This window comes from Odontomachus brunneus, unplaced genomic scaffold, assembly GCF_010583005.1.
Source record: "Odontomachus brunneus isolate Ranch 3 - 2012 unplaced genomic scaffold, Obru_v1 Obru_scaffold_086, whole genome shotgun sequence".
NCBI lineage: Eukaryota > Metazoa > Arthropoda > Insecta > Hymenoptera > Formicidae > Odontomachus > Odontomachus brunneus.
The window spans coordinates 1,378,913-1,402,059 of NW_022639536.1; the positions used below are offsets into that span (position 1 = coordinate 1,378,913).

Here is a 23,147-nt window from a genome sequence, read left to right on the forward strand (position 1 = left end):
ACAGAACTTTTTTTGAAGCGTAATGTCATCTTTAAATCGCCGTATAGTATGACCCGATGCGATGTATACATCGTGAGATATGGCTCACTAAAGACATCTAGCGGAAAACGCTCAGAACTTTTTACTTCACCTAATATGTATCCTAATTAGTAGTTCCGGGGTCTCCGCGATCGATCTCCACAGTTAAATAGTAGCCAACTGTATCTTATCCATTTATATTCTCGATTTCAATCATTTTACAAATGAAAACTGCTTTTATTACATGAAACAATATATCATACACTTGCAAGAAACTTTATTCTAACTAATAACATATCGCTTAAATTTATTCATTCACGATATAGACAATCCTACCAAACAACAATTATATAACTGTTAGTTATAATTTTCCCCACTCAACAATATAACTGTTATATAACGCGTTATAACGGAAAATTATAACTAATAATTATATAACTGTTACTGGGTGTTTACTGGGATATTAATATCTTTTGAAATGCTCTCGTGTGAGTGAATATATATTTTTGGTTATATGGGATATATACTCTTGCATCTAAATCAATTTTTTTCTATTTTTTAACTTTCATATTATCCTGATTTTAATAAAACTCAAGGAAAAGCATCTACGTCCCAAAAGAAATATTTTGTAATTTTATTTTCCTTGTTTCTCTCACGATAAATATATAAACAAAGTATGGCATATTCCTTGAATCAACTAGACCTAGTCTTCCCTACATATACAAGATGTTTCTTAGATACTGTCCAATATTATAGGAATTGATTGTTAAAATTATTTTATTAAAAAATAAATAAATATATAAATATATACCCCCAGTAAACACCAAGTAACATAACATCAATGTTACAATTTCCCACTCAATAATAACAGTTATATAACGTGTGTGTTATATAACAGTTATATTGTTGAATATGAAATTGTAACATTGATAATATGTTATTGTTACTTGGTGTTTACTGAGTAGTTTCAAAGACCTCCCATACAGCACAAGATCTCCTGAGGACATCCCAGAGATGTCCTGAAGACATAGAAACATTTCCAGGACGTACTCTGGACGTACTTTGGATGTCCCTTGAATATCTATGCTGATAGGGCTCATTTTAAAGATGAATGTCTAATAGATATTATAATATAATAATACAATAATATAAGTGTTAAATTGTCATAATGCGTAATTGTCATAATGTGTAATGTGCAATATTACGTGTACGTTAACATATACGTTGGTTACAACTTCCCACTCAAAACGATATTAGAATTATATAACAGAAACATAACGCATAAATAACATGTTACTAAAAGTTTTTTACAGTTACACACACACACACACACACATACACTCACACACACACACACACACACACACACACACACACACACACACACACACACACACACACATATATATATAATTCCTTGTTGATTCCGTCTATCGACGCACAAGTTCAGGACAGCAGTACTTAGTACCCCGTTTCTACGCCAATGATTTCTTATAAAACGGTGACTTGGGTAAACCACACGAGTACTGGCATCTCCCTTAGTCATTGGCACTCTAGAAACACTTGGTTTTTCATGCGATTGCAATTATGCTTTTTGTCTACATTCTGATTTCAAAAAAGACTTTTTAAAGTCATGAGTAGATGCCGCTGGTTGTAAGAAAAACCAAGCTTTTCTAAAGTGTCAATAATAAAAGAAATGCCAATAACTGGTTTACTCTATAGATTAAAAAAATAAAGCCCATAAAATATCCTGCCTATTTACTGACCTGAAAAAAAACTCTTTCTGTTTAGGAGCTATTAAGAAAGAAATGATAATTTTGTAAAATTTTTAATATTCTTTATCTCTGAGACGAGGCTTTCGCGACTATATGTTTATATAAACTTTTCTTCATAAAATAACCTCAAAAATCAATTCTTAAAATTTTGAACAATATTTGGGAAACATACTATTTGTCGCACTTTATAACCTCAGAAGACCAAAATGAGTGTTTCCTGAGATAAGAGATTGCACATAATAACGCGGCATCGATCCAAATATTAGCATCACTCATTTATGAGTAATGTGATATTCAATATATTAATTAGACTATACGTTAGTTAGACGTCAATTGCGTCGGAAAAATTACATATAATTATTCTGAAATATCTATATCTGATAATCTATGATATAAAAGTGAAAAGGTGTGAAACGATAATTCAATCTCTCCGATGCAACATCATTGCAAAGAGTTGGGTTCAATGTCAAGAGACAAAAATTCACGACGTCCATCCGAGTTTCGAGCTTCTCCCGAGAGACTTGCGATCATCGAAATCGCACGAGGAGCAAGTACGACGCGAATCAGCCACGGTAGAGCAGGCAGCTCTTATCAAAACAAATACAGGACTCGCTGCGCGTCGACAGTCTGACTACAGAGGTCACCAAAATTACAGATCACGGTGATTTGAATCTGCATACCGTAACGGCCGCTTTATCGGACGCCCTTCGGGGACGATGTAGATTACACAATATGGATTCGCATCGTGGCCGAATGCAGCGGTCTCTGCTCAGGACGCGAGCCGTTTCGGTTTTCGGTGTCAAGGCGTTCAAGCGGGCCCCGCTATCGCGGGCCGACCTTCGCATTACGATGGAATGTTAATCCATTCATGCCACGTATATCGCCCCAAGTGGAATAACCTAGCAGAGCGTCCCATAGCCCTCGAAACGAACGAGACGCGACGCGGTGAAAATAGTACGCTCGCCGAGTGAGTCGCGTCTCGCGTGCAGCAGCGCGGCGGAATGTGCATTTCGCGACGGGCGAAAAATTCGCAACGTGCCTTTATCGCGCGTGATTACGGCAATTTCGACGCGAACGCGCATATCGCCAATTTATCAATAATTTATCGAACGCACGATTATAAAATCTGTAAACTCGCGGCCACCCGTGCGCGCCGGATGGAGATTTAAATATTCTGCGATATCTTGCGCCGCTATTGTATGCGAATAAAGCTTCAACATCGCTCCGACATCGTAGAAGACACGAGACTGCGCGCATCAACAGGCATTATTTACCAGAGTCATCTCGTAAATTTCATGATTGCTTCTGCGCGAATTGTTTACGTATGGTCTACGCAGTGATGTGTATACATTCTCCTAAAATACATAATCTCATTCTTAGAGGAATTCTCTTATATGCGGCCTCAGGAGAGGATTCTTCAAAAACCAAAAGGAAAATATTCTAAGCACATTTTTAAGTTTACAAAGCAATACAGTACGATCTTAATTTTAATTAAGGGGTTTTTATGTAATTTATTGTAATTTGAGATATTCTTAACGTTAAAGGAATTTCTTGTCTTTTATCTATAGAGAACAAGTCTTGTTCTTCATAAAAAGTCTAGCAAAAAGACACTCTTTTCAAATAAACATATTTTTTTTATTCAAAAGGAAGAAAGTGATATCTAATAGATTTCTAATAGAGTCCGCTTCATTAAAAGAGGAATACTGTCACAGTAAAAAGTTTTTATATAGAATATGAAATATATTACAGGAAGTAATACTTTGCAACTACAGTTTTTAGGGGGAGGGATATTAGAATATTTCTTCTTTTTAGTTTTAAAATAATCCTCTTAGATCCTCTTAGAGATCATAACATAGAAGGATTTCGTTAAGGATGAGATTGTATTATTATTGAGATTGTATTATTTTGCATATACATAATATTTTTTTTATCTAAACTATGCAAACACACTGTAGAATATTAGAAATTATATTAAAATATATAAAAAAAGAGTATATAATTATATAAATTGAGACAGTTATTGTATCTATATTGAATATTAATTACAAATTTAACGTTTATAAAGAAGATAACAAATTTCATGAAGTTCTCTTTATTTGACAGACTGATAAATTTAACTTTCTGAGAGAAAGAGAGAAAGAAGAGAAAGAGAGAAAGAGAGACTGGTTTAAGAAACAACATTCATAAATTGATATCAGGATATCTAAAGATAAATAAAAATGCCAATGCATTAGTTGGCAGATACATTAAATACTGTTAACAAAATTTTCAGAAGAAACATTTAAATGTTTACAACTTGATAATAAAGAATGTAAACTAAGTTTTATTTTTAGTTTTGTTTCTAAAAAAAGTTGCTTAACACATCTATGAAAACTAATCTATCAATATAAAATTTTCATCATCAATTTTTAAACAAGCCATGCATTCTTCTTTAAACGATATCCATAAATTATTCTCATTGCTCACATAGGTGATATTTCATACATGCATAATTTATAGTGCCTACACTTAGATCTTTATTAATAATTGTTACTTAAACTTGTTTTAAATAAGATACTCAGATTTTTTAATTCAAGATTAGATAAAAAATTTTTAATTAAAAATCATGAGATTATAAGTACATACAAATCTCAAATATATTATAATATAAATGAAAAATGTTTATCTAATCTAAAAACGTAATTAAAAGCCTATAAAATATGCTTTCATCAGATTAAGTTTTGAATTTATCAGGTATCTTGATTTTGGCTCTTATGAGCCTTTTTATATTGTATTTTTATTGCGTTTTTATATTGTATCTTAGAGCCTCTTTTATGTTTACTTTGATCTAACTTTGAATAAAAATCTTACATAAAATGTTACAAATAACAATTATCAATATGAGCGCAAGGCCTGTAATTAACAATCGTCACTTGAAACTTGTATCACGTGAGATACTCAGATCTAAATTTAGAATTAGAAGAATTAGAGTTAGAGGTTTTTGCTTGAATCATATAATATATGCGACATTTGTATTCGCGATTCAGCTAAAAACTCACACTCATCTCTAAATTAAATTCTGAATATCTCACCTGAGGCAAGTAACGGATACGGATCTTAAATCCGAATTAATAGTTGCTATTTGAAATTTGCTCCAACCGAGATTTTCAGGTTTTAATTTAGAATTGGATATGTAATTTTCAGTGGAATGACGATTGCAAATGTAACGTCGCATATACGCATCGTATCATACGGCGTTTACTTGAAAAATTTAGATTTAAATCTGAATTAAAATCTAAATAAGACAAATTTCAAGTGACGATTCTTAATAAGATTTTCAGGTTTGAATTTAGAGTTGATATGTAATTTTCAGTAGAATAACGATTGCAAATATAACGTCGCATTATATGGTGTTTATCTGAAAATTTTATATTTAAATCTCAATTAAAAATTGAGTATCTCATATGAGACAAGTTTCAAGTGACGATTATTAATACAGATTTTAGAATATCATATAATTTATGCGTAAACGCCCAAGTCTGTTATTTACCACCGAGCTTGTCTGTTCCGTCGGTGTCTTCGGCTTGAATGTCGCGGTGTCTTCCTCTTCCTGTGTCATGATGGTTCTTCTCCGTGAAACAGAGTCGGACGTCGAGTATACGAGCCTTCGCCGAAAATTATATGCCGCAGGCGCCGTGTACACGCGCGGGCCACGATCAATTCATTTCGCGCAGCATACGAAGCCAGGAGGATCCGCGCACGAAGACGAATATTGTTCCTCACGATCGAGCGACTTCCTCACGCCGGCTCAGAGTATGTCGACGGTCGCCATGTGTCGCCGACGATCGTGGAGTCTCTCACACGATCTCCGATCTACGATTCTCCGGGTATCAAGTAATGTCAAGTGTCTTCACGGTCGACTGATAAAACCCGCTTGATTCTTGAAACGATAAGAGATCCACACTCCGTCGAATAAAACTCCTCAGAAGCAAGAAGAAAGAGTTTCCAAATAAAACATAACAAAAACAATCGGAAATTCGCTTATTCACGTGCGTTTCCGCATGGCAGGCAGAGGCACGCGTTTCGTCCGCGTTTCACAGCGACACCACAGTTCGACATGGTCAGACTTTACGGGTTCCTGAAGCGACGACGCCCACCGCCTCCGTCGCGGGAATTGTCCTCTTGCTCGAGTTCCTGTTTCCAAGGGAATCCGTGAAACGCAAATCCTCCACTTTCTCGCGCTTGTTTCTCTCCGGATCGAGCGATCGACACGGCGGCGCGGAATTCAAAGCGCACGCTTCCTCTGTGGCGTGAGCCTTGAAGGAAGTCCAGAGAGGACTCTCCAGGAAGATTGAGGGACTCGGTTTCGGCGTTTCTTGCGAGAAGATTCCGTTGAGGAACGCTCAGCAGCTCCACGACGAAGACTATCCTCGAAGACTTTAACGGGATTCGATTCTCGGCGGACCCACGACCTTGCCCGGAGCGATTCTCGAATTCTTTCGGACACCCGGAGGCGTTCAGGCGTCAAAAACTATCGCGCGGTGTTCATTCCGCGCGCAACTCTCGCGATCGCGATTGATCTCTCAAGATCGAGTGCGAACCGGCGGCCGATCAATTGGTACCGGCATACTCCTGCCGGCACGGCCGTGCCAGAACTCTTTCGGAGCGACGCGTGGAGAGCAGTTCTCCGCGGACTATGCATGTATGTGTGTGTGTGTGTTTGTGTGCGAGAGTGTGCACGAGAAAGCAGCAGCGACAGGAAAGGAGCCGGCACGACCGGCCGGCTTACGCACACTGACTTCTCACTGGTCGGAGCTAGTAGGTGACTCCGGCCACCCCTTCCATATCGCATAGCAACCGCTTGTAAGGCGACTGATAACTTAGCGCACTTCACGTCGCGAGGATCGACGGATCTCGTCGGGTCCAACGTGTAACGTCGCGAGGACCCAGAGGCGACCGGCGATATATTCGTGTTCGTGCGAACTTTTGCCGAGGGAAATTGGAGTGAAGATGGAGATGGAGATGGATCCCACAAGAGAACAACATAATAGTTGATCTACTCTGTAAATTTTTTGTTAAATGGAATCTCACTTAAAACGAGAGAAGAGCAGTAGTACGTTCACTCGAAGCAATAATGAAAATACTGTTAGTCAAAATTGCAAGAGTAAAAGCTTCATTCAAGCTTAAAGTGGATTCTGACTCTAAGGATGAGTATTTTAGTCGATTAAAGTGAATATATTCTTTTAATAATGAAGTAGTAGAGACCAGGGCTACATGGCCAGAAATATGTTTTGCTCATGTGCTTTTTCTTAGTATTTATCTTGAGAGGCAGAGTGGATACAAAATCGCGAAATGGTTTTTTTTAGAACATAAATACTTTTCACTGAGTTTCATTAAAATTAAAATAACATTACAATTAATAAATAGAAAAAAACTAATTTCGTAATAACAAAGTAAACTTTTGAGTATCTTGGAATTTTATATTAATATTTTTTATCGTGGCTGAATAAAATTAAGCGATGTGTTACTAGCTAAAATGAAAATTCTTACAAATATATGATATACTGTTTCTGGTAATAAGTGCAATTTTTATTTATAAGATGAATGAAATAGAGTATATAGGCGGGCGAGGTAAAGTTGGCCCATAAGAGCCGGCAGGAGAACTGTGAAGACCTCTCTTTCGTGGAGAATCTAAAATTACTATCAATATATTTCATATGTGGCTTTCTTTTTTTATTCTGCGCTACTGAACAATTGGACCCAATAGAGGGCAAGATGACTATGTTGCTGCATATTCGTATTTTTATTATTACAAAACAAAATATACGATTAACAGAATTGTGACAGGTGTAAATACATAAAAGAAGATCGCCTCTATCATGTTTATAGTCAGTCAAAACAATTAATTGCCTAAGAAATTATAGAAAAAGTCTACCCTACATCATATTTACTCTACAATGTCCGGTGAAAATATTATATAGAATTTAATTAGAAAAAAAAATTTTTTTTTTATTTATAGCAATTATTTCTCTGTGTGATTACAAATATCAAACATTTTCTTCTTCAGTTAGAACGTTTTCTTAGAGACGTTTTCGCGTTCAAGGAAAGTATCTCAGACGTTGGAGCACTAAACGCAACCTTGTACTCTTTCCATTTTACCATTGAACCGACGCCAAAAAGCGGCTTTTTTATTTGTCGCAAAAGTATTGTTCATACCGATTACATAAATCGCGTTAATTAGATCGCGACAATAAACATCAAAATACATTGGTACATATACATTGTACATATACATACATATACAATATTTATACATATACAATGGTATTTATTATTATTGTTGAGGCGTAATTTATATGTAGACGCTGAGATGGATTCCCTCAAACGCAGATTGATACAAGTAACATTCAGGAGAATTTCTTACGGTTTTTATCCCCTTACATATATATGTGTAGATTGAATCATGCAAATTATTCTGCATTGCAAAAAATTTTGCGTTGAATTTAACACATCTCACATGTTCCAATGAATCTACTCCGATTTTTGTATTAATTTAATACGAGGCAAATATGTTATCAAATAATGCAACTTATCCATACATTTTATATGTAAAATATGTCAAAAAATGCATATATTACATATCAATTTTGTTATTTTGGCACTTAAAAATAATAAATATAAATAACTCTATGCAGAATAGTCAAAGTAACACAACGTCAATATTTTTAATTAGCAGGCGGCTATGTTAAAAACTTCCATAGATAAATATTATTTATCTATGGATTTCAACGTAAAAACAAAGTATTTTTTTCTTATTACGTAGATACAATATTAAAAGGATTCTAGCATTTGATTAAATGAAAGTTCATTTATATGTGCATGATGCAAAAATTAATTGAAACTAACAACGTGTGACAGAAATTTCAGTCATTTTTATAGTACCGTTTCCAAAATATTTAACTGTAAATTTGTATTGTGCAAGCATATCTAGACATCAAATTCCTTGTAATTTAAAATACTTATATATAAAACAGAAATTTATATAAAAACTTGTAATAATAAAATAAACATTTAAACATTTTAGTAAAATATTACACAAATTTACTAACAAACTGAAAGGAAATTTAGATTTTTCAATAAAAATATTCGTCAAACTGATAATATATAAATGGAAATGTAACAGCACATATACATGATAAATTAGCGTCAAATCTATAATAACTTTAATGTAATAACTTCAATGTCATTTATATAATTATTTCTTTATTTATATTATTTACTTATATTATTAATATTATTTACTTATATTATTAACATAACTTCTATACATTTCAAATTCAAATAAAATAAAACTAATTATTTATCGAATACAATAACAAATACATTTCATGTTTATATCGTTTTCTCATTAATAGTATTAACATCAAATAAATGTGTTACAACTTTTATTTTGTCGTATTTATAAAACACTTCATAACTTTTAAAATAAAGAAACGATAAAATATTATGACGTTTACGAATTTTATTACACTAAAATTGCTATAAAATTATTTTTTCAGTCATTTTAAACGATTTTATTAATAAAATACTGCTTGCTTAATAAGAGAGTAGAACTTTCTTGATTAAGTTATGTATAATGACGATGTTGTTGGTAACATCAATTCCCATTCTAATTCTATATATCTCTTTATAATGGTAAAGACGTTTCCAATTCCGCGTTTAAGATCTACAATCGTGCGCGATTTTATTAATAAAATACTGCTTGATTAGAGAATAAAACCTTCTTAATTAAGGTATAATAACGTATAATAACGATATTGTTGGCAACATTAATTTCCATCTACTATTTTATAATCGTAAGAACATTTCCAATTCCGTATTTAGAATTTATAATCTACAACTGACGCTAAAAACGTTTTATTTCATCATGAACTTGGCGCCTACTGTTTATATGAGTCATATAGATTAGACGATCACGTAATGATGAACATCCACATACAAGTATCACGTGCACCTGAACACTTATATTTGTTATAAGTAGTAGTTAAGACATAATTTATTCAGCGCATTTCCTCAAGCGCAAATCGATCTAAGTACAATTCATTAGAATCTCCTGCAATTTTCAATCTTACATATACATGTGTGATAGATTGGATATCATATGAGTAATCTTAGTTAAGACGTTAAGACATCTGGTGCAACAACAATCGATAACAATAATCTTAACCTCCACTATGTATCTCGTAATCATAAGAAATATTTCGTATATTACATTTAGGATTTACAATCGAACATATTGATAGTGCGAGACGGCGCTCTCCTCTCGAAAGGACGACCAGGACGTCTCATTTCACCAACTTCACACTGAGATCAAAATAAATGAGACACACGAACGTAAATATTATGACTCCGCGTATTATATAATGCCGACTGATTAGCGCAACATTTCAGTATGAAAACAAGTTCAAGGCGAACACGATCTTCTTCACGTGAGTCCAAGATAGACGGGGGACAATAGTAAAAATGATACTAATATTGATAAGATAAGGCGCGGTAAAAATATATACTCGAAATCCTTTCCGCGTCAGCATATCACCATGTCGTTATTTCATTCTGGAACGCCTCTTCTGATGTGCTGACTTCAGCAAAATATCGCCTATAGAATGAAGATTATGTAACTTTTCTTAAGAGCGGAAACATGAAAAGTGAAAAGTTCCACCTAAAAAATTTCACATTTCCATCATTTAAAACATCATTACATGATCGCTATGATCGTCGAATTTAAGTGAAACTTTTCACTTTTTATGTGTTTCTGCTCTTAGGAAAAAGTTATATGGTAATTTACATTATAAGTTACATGATCATTATCTAAGATGTATCGATCATGTAACTTTTTCCTTAACGTGAATTCATAAAAAATGAAAATTTTCATATTTTCATTGTACAAAAAATTACATGATCGTTATGATCGTCAAATTTAAGTGAAACTTTTCACATATGTGCATATTTCTACTCTTAAGAAGAAGTTACATGATTATTGCCCAGGATATATCGATCATATAACTTTTCTCTTAACATGAATTTGTAAAAAGTAAAAATATTTACATTTTCATTGTTCGAAAAGTTACTTGATCGCTGGAGTCGTCGAGATCACGTGAAATTTTTCACTCTTCACGTTTCCGCTCTTAGAAAAAAGTACATGACTATTATCCGGATAGCGACGTGCCGGATTATTTCGACGCGTCGCGGCGATCGGTGAAATGGCGCATCCGCTTTCGTCGCGCGCGCCCATGCCTGAAATTGCGCGCACACCCAGAAAGACAGAAGTCGTGCGTGTACACCACTCTCGCGTCGTAAATCGACAATCGATACGGTGATTTTCAGAGTCTCTCTCTTACGAGAGAGGCGCGATTAGGTGCAGCTCGGCCGAAGTAATGACTATTTTCGTACATGAGACGCGCGCAAAACAAAACGAGATAACGCGATCGTGCACGTTACATAGCCAGTGCGATGGTGCAACCGAGTATACACGATCATGTCTTTCTCTCTCTCTCTTTCCCTTTCTCCCCCTTTCTCTCTCTTTCTTTCTCTCTCGCTCTTTTTCGATGTGCTTCTCGATGCGACAAGAGAGGCTGTAAATCAGCGTGGCGCGGGAGATCCGTAATATTATTAAATTATGCAGCGGCGGCGGCGGCGACGGTCTCGCTTCCTGCCGCAGGACGGACCTCCTTCTATCGATCTTATCGCGTGATTTCATCGATTTCCACCGCGACAGGCCGCGAAACGCCCACGCCGCGGCGGTATCTCCGGCAGACGTAACTGTACCCGACCTACGTCAACTCTCTAGGCTGAGCCTAAACATCCTCGCTTTAAGACGGAAAACGAACGAGGATGCTTGATACACACACGGAATACCTACGGTGACCAATTCTTGATCAGCCAATCACGAAATATCCGTCTTAATAGAGCGGAACTTTTTCATTGATTATCATATTACAAAATATATTGTAATATTAATGAATGTACATTAATATTAATTAATGTATGTACATGTGTACCTTCTTGCTTATTATACATATATAGGTATACCTATTGATTCTTTTAAATAAAGGTAAGTTGTATGAAGAAGACGCACGTATAAGTAGAGAAGTAAACTTTTACTCAAATTTCAGGTTAGCATTAAACATAACACAGCCTTGTATGTCCGCAAACACGTATGATGATAGATAAATACAGTCGAAAAGTGAATAATTTAAAAGATATCTCATATTGAAAAGTATCATATCTTATATCTTATATTCATATCTTATATTGAAAAGTAGTATGATAAAATAATTAATAGTAGTAAGATAAAATAACTCTGAAAGTATTCACTTTTCAATGATTTTAGTCCAGTACGCTTTTATACGCAGAATAACCAGAGAAATTAATTTATACTGAAAAATCGATGATGCCATTTAAAAATTTAAAGACTTGAACAAAGTTTTTCAAGATCATTCCAAGGTCAAATAAATGACTTTTTTCCTTCTTTGATATCCTACAACTTTATTGGAAACACTTTTTCGTATCTTTCTTAATTTCTGAGATATCATAGAATAATGTAGTTAAAGAGTTATGTAGACCACCTTGTGTGTATGTGTGTGTGTGTGTGTGTATGTGTGTATATATACACACACAAAAGGTGCGACAAATCACTAACCAACCGAGATAGAGGCAGTCAAAATAAAGAGAAAGATAAACTTCATATACTATTTTATAAAATTTATAAGTTTAATCGTAATTTATAAGTTTATTAGTTCTTAAGCAATTAATTAAAACATTTGAGCAAATGAACGCAGTAAGCTGGGCTTTGAAAGCATATATATACGCGAATGAATCAATGCATATTTTATAACATCGATAAATCAATTGTAATCGTCGATGACGAAGTACATATATTTCTTATTTACTATGTATTTTAATATTATTTATTTTACATCATGTGTGAAAAAGCGTGACAAATAGCATCCCATGCAGAATTTTTGCGAGACGCCTCTATAAAGAATCGAAATGCAGGATGTCGCAAAATCTGAGACAATTGATCATCCTAAAAATACTCGAGAATCGAGGCCCGTGAAGATCAATGTCACTATCTCATTCTTTGCTTGACCTTCAGTGATCTTTCACGAAATCTTCATCTATAGCGCCCATTATCGTATTACTTCACGCTGCAACTGAAGAAGTTGGCAGTCGGCATTCGATCGAATTCTTCTCTCTGAATTTCTTCGAGCAAAATCCCACTTGAAATGTAGAACAACCGTACGTAGACAATCGAGTCATTCAAAGTCATATGATTTTTTACTAAAAAATTCTGCATTTTAAATTGTTGAATGAATAATTTCATCCGAAATTGAAAAGTGAATAATGTATAATGTATAGTCAATTGCAGAACGGTTTAAACATGCAATAAATTTAGTTCACCAAACTGTCAAAATTGAAAGTCATTGCCGACTCTCAATTTGCCTACGCAAATTATCTGTCTGCAAGTTTTCTGTTAACTCCCAAATTCTTTGGATTTGGATTTTGCATAGTTACTGTCTAAGACTCTACGGAAAATATAGGCTACATGAAAGAGAAAGAAAGAGAGAGAAAGAGAGAAAAACCTGGACATTCCACCTTCTCCCTCTGATTTCATATCCTCAACAATTTGTGATAATTTAAGTTTATATGTTCTAAATATGAGAAACCCAAACAACGTCGAATAGTTTAAAAGTTAATTAATATTATAATATAACTAATAATAACAAATAATAATAATTAAGTACATACATTTCTGTGTTGTGTTTGTTATTTCGAACATAGCTCGCTCAGTCAACTTTAGCCCCGGTTTTCCTTACTTTACTAACAAAAATATAACGCTGTTTCCAAGTCATTACTGAGAAATGGTAATTTATAACAATAATAACATTGCGAGTAACGCATATTATTTCCGAACCATGATTATGTTTCCATAAGAAATATATTATGCGCTCAAGGGTAATATTTAAGGGTATAATTTCGAGAATATAATTTTATAATATATGTTAAGACTATTTTACCGATTTGTACATACTCCACCGTCACAGGAACAAATTCACTCTAATCAATTGAAAAAATCACCGTATGGATTAAAAGTACTCATTCTAAATTTGAGTTAACACTTTAACGACTGCATGTTTCTTACAGAAACTTATATCTACTACCTACGATTTTAGCATTGTGTCACAATGATGAAATAATAAATGCTGTTGCTCCAACAGCTTATAGAGTAGATTACAATTGAGCTCGTTAACGTAGATGTAAAAGCGACAGACAACGATTGCCCTCATGAACTTACGCGAATTTAAAAACGACAGATGATAGAAGAATTTGTGAACTTACGCGGATATAAAAATAGTAGATAACAATTGGACTCGTGAACTTACGTTGACACAAGAGCAGATAATTAAACATTAATATTTATGATTCTAAGTAAGAATATTTTCACGACTGCATCGAGTAAATTTCCACTCGCTTTCAATGAAATTTCGATCCGAGAAATTTAGACTTATATCCGTAAGAAATTTAGACTTGTTGGATGCTTCATATACACATACACTTGAAAATTTTACCAACAAGATACTGACATTTTTCTATAAAGTTTATGTTATATTAGCTGTATAGAATTACAAATATCTTTACGCAATGAAAGTACATGCAAAAATGAATCCGAACATTGCTCAATATATGATGAAAACGATACAAAGTTTTAAAACTGACATCTCGTGCTATCAGTTAGTGATAAATTATATCATATACAAATATTTGCTTGATACAAGTTCTGTAGCTTGTATATATTGAACGTGTGTTTGCTGTGTTGAGAAAAATTTCAAAGGATATATATATATTAATATATACATATATTTTTTGTACCTCTGCAATTGAATTTAGAGAAACTAAGAAATATATAGAAAGTTTGTAGAAAGATTTCTACATATATATGGTTAGGTTTTCCGCTGAATATAGTAAAACAAAACAATATACATTTATGTAAGTTCTGTATGTACACACGACGTCATGGATGCCCGAACATTCTCTAAAGAGTTACAAGATTTTCGACTTTATGTGTATACGAATAAAATTAAAATCGTTATAATTAATGTCATTATAATCTTACTGTTATAATCAGAGTTACTTATCAATTTTCAATCTCAAATATTATATATAAAGCTGAAAATCGTATCCAAAAGCATTCATGACGCCGTATGTACCAAAAATACGAAACACGAAGCGTGATTATGTTAATGACGATCGTCTCTGCGTTACCGACATTTTTCGAGTTCGTCATCGACTTCAGCATTCCATTAATAATTATTACTTGAAACTCTCGTCTTAAGTGAAATATTCAACTTGCAATTCAGGTTGGAATTCAAACTAACATTCAGAGTTAGATGAAAATTTTTCAGTTGAATCATTATTGCAAATACAAATATCACATATAACATAATTCAACCGAAGAACTTGGACTTGACTTTAAATAAAAATCTTAGCATTGTACATGAGACAAATATCAGAAAATAATTATTAATGTGTATGTGATAGACGTTATTTGACAATTTGTCTTAAGGAAAATATTTAGATATTAATTTAGAGTTAAGGAATTAAAGAAAGAGTTAGAAGGAATTCACCTCAGTAGAGGTGTACCTCACCTGAGATAAATAACGACTATTAATATGGGCCTTGAAGAGTCACTCGCAAGGGACCGAGTCGACCAAATTAGTCGAGCGATACGTTCGCGCGTTTCATAATGACGCTTCCTCGCGCGTTTTCGCGATTAAATCCGGCGAACGACAATATCGAGATATCTCTTTTCAATGGTTATCTCCAAAGGTCATACGCGTGCTGCGTTTTCTGCGGAGGTGATATGCCCCTCCGTGAACAGCTCGCGGCCCGGGCGACTGCACGTGTGCGCGTGCAACATCGTCGTCGCACGCGCATTTATTTTCGCGGGAGATACGCGGGAGACTCTCTCTTTCTCCTTTTGCTTTCTCTCTCTCTCGCGCGCGCACACACTCTTGCGCTCGCAACTCAAACTGGTCGCGGACTAAAATACGACGCGTTGCACGCGATAATGCGCCCGTCTTTCTCACTGAGGAAGCGCATTTTCGCCCTTTCGCACTGCCACACCCTGCCGTCTCCCGTCCAGCACATACCGGGTGTCCCCGACAGACGACGTCGTGCAATGACATAATCTTCGCTCGTCGTCGCGATTACAGTGTTAATAACGAGCGATGTTACCACCGGCGCGCCGCGGGGAGGACAAAAATTGCGATCGGTTGATTGGCCGTTGCACTCGACGAAGCACCGCGAGACAGAATCAATCCTCCCTCTCCACCTCCTCTTGTTTCTCCTACATGCGTCTCGTTTTTGTTTTCTCTTTTCTTTCTTTCTCTTTCTCTCTATCCCTTTCTTCTCTCCCTCTCACTCTTTCTTTCTTTCTCTCTCCCTTTCTTGACGACTGCAACCACTCCCTGCCCGGTTCTGTCGGACGCTCGCCGTCTACAGGAACGCGCCGACCTACCGTGAATCGTCACGCACGATCAACACGATCGACACGACACGTTGTTGGCCGTAGTTTCTTCTCGCGACGATCGTTTAACTACTCAACGGTGGCGCTCGCCTCAATTCTTTTCTTTTTTCTTCTTTCTTTTTCTTTTCTTGGCATATTTGTAAATTTTACCGACAAAATACTGATTTATTTCTGCAAAATTTATGTCATATTGATTGCATAGGATTACAAATATTTTTATACAATAAAACCACATGCATAAAAAAATCGAAATATATATATCAATGTTTCTATATTATACATACATATACATATGTGTGTGTGTGTGTGTGTGTTGGCGTGTGCGTGTGCGTGTGCGTGTGCGTGTGTGTGTGTGTGTGTGTGTGTGTGTGTGTGTGTGTGTGTGTGTGCGTGCAGGTTGTTTCAGACTCTACTCCGCAATTCTTGTAAAAATGTAGAATAGATTGATAAACATAAAAATCCAATACCATTTTGCGACATTTGCAATAAATCTCTTTATATATCTAAGTTATTACTTAAAAAATTTAATATCTAAGATATTACTTAAAGAAGATCATGTATATGTAAATGATCACGCATGATATGGTAGACAAGCTACCGTTTGCCATTGTATACTTATTAGGTTAATCTGAACAAAAAAGTTCTCTACCATTTTGTAAATAACCATGTAGATTTTTAGATATTAATTAAAAAAGATTTGTGCATTATCGCGCACAATTATACAACAATTTTCTTTCATTAATAACTAAAAATTTACATGGTTATTTGAAAAATGATATAGAGCTTTTTCGTTCAATTTGATCTAATGTACAAACACACAATAGCATATAACTACCATATCGTGTGTGATTATTCACCAATCTTTTTTAATTAATATCTCAACTATTATTGCGTATATTGCAAAACAGTATAGGACTTTTCACCTCAACCCGTTCTACATTCCCAAAAATTGCGGAAGAGAATCTGGAACTCTATATATGTATGTATGTATAACGAATGTATGTATGTATAACAAACACGATAAAAAAGTTTAAAACACGATAAAAAAAGTTTAAAATTCTCTTAAAAAGAAGCTGGATATCGACATAATGCAGCATTTTTTGCATTGTTTTTCTATTTGGTTGTACAGAAAGAGAGAGAGAGAATTTTGCAAATATTCTTATACAGAATAAAACTACACATATTAATAAATGGCGGAGTGTTCCATATTATATTAAAAATGTCCTATTTGTAAAGTTTTTTTATTTTTTATATGACGCGTGGGATACTCTGCCATTCATTAGTTTTTCTACTTTTACGCTGTGTAAGTATTTACAATTCTATACAATTAAATATTAATAAAAAAATAATGCAAAATATAAAAGTTCCACTATATCAATATCCAATATCTATGAAAATGCCAAAATAAATAATGACTCCGAGAATGTCAATAATGTAGAAACGATCTCCGCAATGTCATGTCAGATAAGCGCTGCTTACGCTATCTTTTCTGTATTTCTTGTACATGTATAGACATCTTAAAAATAAATAGACACTGTGATTTTTGTCAATAGCTATTTATTTATATCAACTTGATAAAGTAAAATAAATAACCATTTAAAGAAATCATAAGTGTCTATATACTTTTAAGATACTTCTGTAGATCTTACATATATGTGTTGTTTTACTTATTTCTTACATATATGTCTTGTTTTATCATATTTAGCGAAAACATGTTCACACATACAACGAAATTTCTTTGCAAACATATCGATATATTTTGAAGCTTCTAAATTCAGTTGCAAAGGTTCAACAATCTTTTTTGAAATTTTCTTGAGCGAATCAAACATACGGACATATACTTGCAAAAAAAGTTGGACAGAAAGAATTTATGAACAGAAAGTTTATCTGTAATTTTTTGCGTGAAAAGTTTCAGAACGTATCAATCTTGTCCAACGGAAGAATTTGCTTCTCAATGTGATAATTCTTCTAAGCAAGACGTATGCATTCCGAAACTCACACAAAAATTATGGATATTCTTTCTGTCTACAAGTCCTACAAGCTACAGAACTTTTGGATTAAGCAAATATTTATGCTAACTGTCAGCTCCCGATGTCAATTCTGAAATTTTTTATCATTTTTATCACATATTGAGTAATCAATTCAAAGCCTCAATTCATTTTTGCAAATAGTTTCATTGTATGAAAGTATTTGTAATTCTGTGCAACCAATACGACGTAAACTTTGTAGAGAGTCAATATTTTGCCTGTAAAATTTTCAAGTAAGACATTACTCTGAACAATTAATTTGCCGTGAAATGGATGATCATAACGATAATGGAGTCCTTTAATATCAAATTTGTCGATCCTTTAAAGAAAGATGTGATTGGGCCACTACCAATAAAGTTTACTAAAAATACCCTCTCGTCCATGTACTTGGTACATATTCAATGACGCCTAGGCGGTAAGGAAAATTCTACCGCCGCGCATCACGCAGTATTATATTTACGTGACGGAATTATTCACTTGGCAGGTGCAACCGTGCACTTCGCGCGCGATTTACAACAAAAACTGCGAGGTACAGATCAACGAAATTTCATAGTATTGTCGCACGAAACGCGAGAGAATTTCAGAAAGTCGCAGAGTTTTAGTCACGCTTTGATAGGGAAGACTGGAGCCAGATGCCCTATATTTTAGAATTTCGAAATTACAACTTCTCAGGTAACTAATAGTTGTGACTAAGCGTATAAACATGATAGAGACAACCTTCTTCTGTATATTAATGCCTGCCACAACTCTATTAACCGTATATTTTGTTTTATAATAACCAAAATAGCTATCTTATCCTGATATTGGGTTTAATCGTCCAGTAGCGTAGGGTAACAAAAGAAGGCCACATATAAAATATATATCCTGATTAGTAGTTTTAGAGTTTCCGCGAGAGGTCTCCACAGCCCTTTTGCTGGCTTTTAATTACGGACCAACTTTACCTCGTATGCCCATATGTTCTATTTCAATTATTTTATCAATTGCATTTATATATTAGAAACAGTATATCATATACTTACAATAAGTTTCATTTTAGTTAACACATCGTTTAATTTTATTCAGTCACGTTAAAAAATATTAATACAAAACAGTACATTCCGAAATGTTCGAAAATTTAGGTTGCTCTTACTAAGTCAGTTTTTTCTATTTCTTAACTGTAATATTATTCCGATTTTAATAAAACTCAAAAAAACATATTTATGTTCCAAAAGGACTATTTCGCGATTTTTTTACCCATTATTGCTCTCAAGATAAATACTAAAAAAACCACATCAGCGTTATCCGCCTCAGTCTTCCCTACTTTATCAACACGCAAGGATAATTACAACTATATATAGTAGAAATTTACAAAGAAGAATAATGGGTAAAAAAAAATCACGAATATATATGTAATTTTATTTAACATAAAATATATTTTTATTATAAATAAAATAATATATTACACACACACACACACACATATATATATATATATATATATATATATATATATATAATAAATTATATTATTTTATTTATAATAAAAATATATATTATGTTAAACAAAATTATATATATATATATATAACCATTAATCCTGCCACTATAATTATTTCCATCGCCTAATGATTGACCTGTCGGACGCGGAATGTGATGGATCACTAATAGACAGCGGGGTATTGCCCAGCGTGTTTACTGCATCGGCGAGAAGATGAGACTCACGTTAAGTTTGAACGCAGTTGTGCTTCTCCACTGCTGAGAATTCAATTCTAACTATTATCGATGGTCGGTGGTCATTTGCAACTGGTAGTCAATCGACGCGGTCGTCGAGCACGGTTTTTTGACGGAGGAGTGATCAACTTCTGGCATAGATCGGCCTTAGCTCTCTAATAGCCTGAAGGGAATGCTGCATACTGACATAATGTAGCTTTCGTCTTTTGCATCGCTTTTGATGTGTATAGAATTAGGAATGCTTATACAGAGTGAAAGTACAAATGTTAACGTATAGCAGAGTATTCCACGTTATAGTAAAATCAAAAAGAAATGTTTGTAAATAAATTACCTTTTCAATTTTTTATTTTTAACTTTTTATTTTATTAATTTTATTTTACTAATTAAAGAAAATTGATGAAGGATCACGCGCGATACAGTAGATAGCGACGTCTGCCATTGTAAGTTCGTATATTGGGTCAAACTGAACAAAAAAGTCTTGTACTATTTTGTAAATGATTACGTGCATTCTTCATTATTACTTAAAGGAAATTGACTCATTATCGCGCACAAACGTGTACCAAACTTCTTTAATTAATAATTAAAATTGTATACGCTTATTTGCAAAAAGAGGATTTTTTTGCTCAGTTTGACTTAATGTCAAATTATACACGACGGCAGACGTCGCTATTGCAATTCATCTACCACATATCGCACGTGATCATTCATCGGTCTTTTTAATTGAAAACTCAAAATTTTATATAGTTGTTCGCAAAATGGTAGAGAAATTTGATGTTCAGTTTGATGAGTTTTACTCACAACGAATATGTCATGAATTGCTAAGTAGGAATTTACTACTGGCATCAAAGTGGCTCAGTACTGATTTATGGTAAACGTTACATAGTATCAGATGCCAGTACGGATTTAGTATTAGTGTATTGTAGTATTAGGATGATATAAAAGGGCCAGTATCGGAAAACAGTACTCTCACAGTACCGAAAATCAGTACTGTACCAGTATAAAAAAAAGTATTGATTCCTAGCACTGGGGAAGTACCTATTCTCAGTACTGGATCAGTATCGATTCCTAGTAATTTTTATTATTTATATAATTGTTAATATCACAACTATATAGTACGGAAAGAAAGATCAGACCATGGCCGGGACTTCCTCTCGTTTGTACTTATACATGTCTATTTTTAATAGTTATATGAGGAAAAAATCTTCGGGGCGACGACTGGAATCGAATTCGAGTCTTCCGCTTGTCAAGGCAAGCGTTCTTACCACTGATCTAGGTTTCGCCTTAATGACCTCTTCCGTTTTCCCATAAAGGATATTGGTATCGTCCGTTTTTCGGTATCGACACAATACTGGCCCAATATCCTCTATTGGCAGATTATATACTATTCTTACTTGGGTATCCAGTACTGATTCTACAGGTCCAGTACCAATAATACAGCTTTTTTAATACTGAGCCAGTACCGAAAACGACAAAGACTTTTCGGTAACGTCTCAGTACACGTACGGTACGATTATCCAGTACCTAACCTTAGTACGGAGCCAATACCAATAATACAGTTTTTGTTATATTAGGCCCAGTATTGAGCCAGTACCAAAGCCGGACATCCGCTTTTCGGTATCGACTCAGTATCGGGCCATTTTTCCGTACTGACGAAACGTATACGATTCCTACTTGGATTGTCAGACGCTCTATATAGGGGATTCGCAATATGTTAAATAATTCACGGATAATAGATTTTCTTATTGAATGTCGGATGCGCCAAAATGTGAAAGTATTCAGGCCGTCCTACAAATGAGTGTTTTCACGTACCTTTTAACCACCTACGTATCTATTTCCCTCGTTAACAATCGCACTCTTGACCGCCGGACGTCGCAAATGCATAAGGTATATAACACAAATTTAACACACGCCTCTTTCTACAAAAAAGTTAATGAGACAGTTAATAAGATGCCCGTGGTATCTACACGCGCGCGGATTTAAACCGATCATAAATCACGAATTCTTCCTTTCTTTCGCAGTCGGTGAGGTTAATTGTTGGCAATCACGTAATAGAAATCGTACTTTTACGCTTCATTGCATTAATGAATCATGTATGTAATTAACCTTGCAATGATAGATGAGTGTTACGGAAAATATTTTACGGGACGCTTAAGTGGCGAACGCCGCTTATTGCAATGCGGCGAAGATCGATCTTGCTGAATGTTACGCGCCACTGTTACATAATTATATCATAACATTCTTAAACTTCATTCATATGGAGCAAAACTGTTTTTCACGTAATTTCGATAAGTGCAATCTGAGTAGCTGAGAGACCGACACGAACATGTAAAGAGGAAAAAATGTCAGAACTAAATAAACTCTTATCGCGTTGTATCAAGAGATTCATCGACGCGAAATTATACGTACATCTCCAGGTGCGTATTGCACTACCGATGCAACGTGCTAATTGAGCCGAAGTGTGAATGTTGTTTTGCATTGCGTGCGTGGTACGTCTCGCGAAGTCACGAATCGAACGGCAATATGTACGACCGTGGGCCGAAAGGTTGTCCGTTATTTTTGTATGAGTTTCGAAACATATTTGTCTTGTCCAATGGGAGAATTCTGTGCATAAACAAATTTTTCCAATAGACCGGATACGTTCCGAAAAACTTAAGAAATCGGACTTTTCTATCCACGATTGTATACATAGAAAATTATACTCTATACACAATAGATGTTACTTATTTCAAATATTTCATAAGTTATATTAGTAAATCTATTCTACTTATCCCGTCAGCGAATTTATTTGTTATAAGTATCAAATTTAATCAAAATACTTCTTAATGTATTTTGATTACCTAGTACGTCTAGCGTTTTTTAATTAAAAATATTAAAATAAAACTACAATTTGGTTACTGCATAAAATCGAACCAATATTTCCTTCAATAAAGTTAAGTTAAAGTTTCGTTAAAGTTTCGTTAATTTAATATTCTTGTGAAGTAGAAGAAATATATATATATATATATATATATATACATATATATATATATATATATATATATATATACATAT

The 23,147-nt window shown here is 34.3% G+C and overlaps 1 protein-coding gene across 2 annotated transcripts in view; it reads right to left on the reverse strand.

Moving 5' to 3' along the window:
* LOC116847997 (glycogen-binding subunit 76A) overlaps window positions 1-23,147 on the reverse strand; it is a 119,164-nt gene that overhangs the window by 72,612 nt on the left and 23,405 nt on the right. Inside the window, exon 1 of one of the 2 annotated variants that reach the window (XM_032823653.1) lies at window positions 5,323-16,581. The exons of the other annotated variant lie outside the window; for it this stretch is intronic. Within the exon in view, the coding sequence (XP_032679544.1) occupies window positions 5,323-5,391 (69 nt within the window). The 5' untranslated portion in view covers window positions 5,392-16,581. Of the gene's footprint in view, window positions 1-5,322; window positions 16,582-23,147 lie in introns of those variants that run through there. 2 annotated transcript variants of the gene reach the window in all.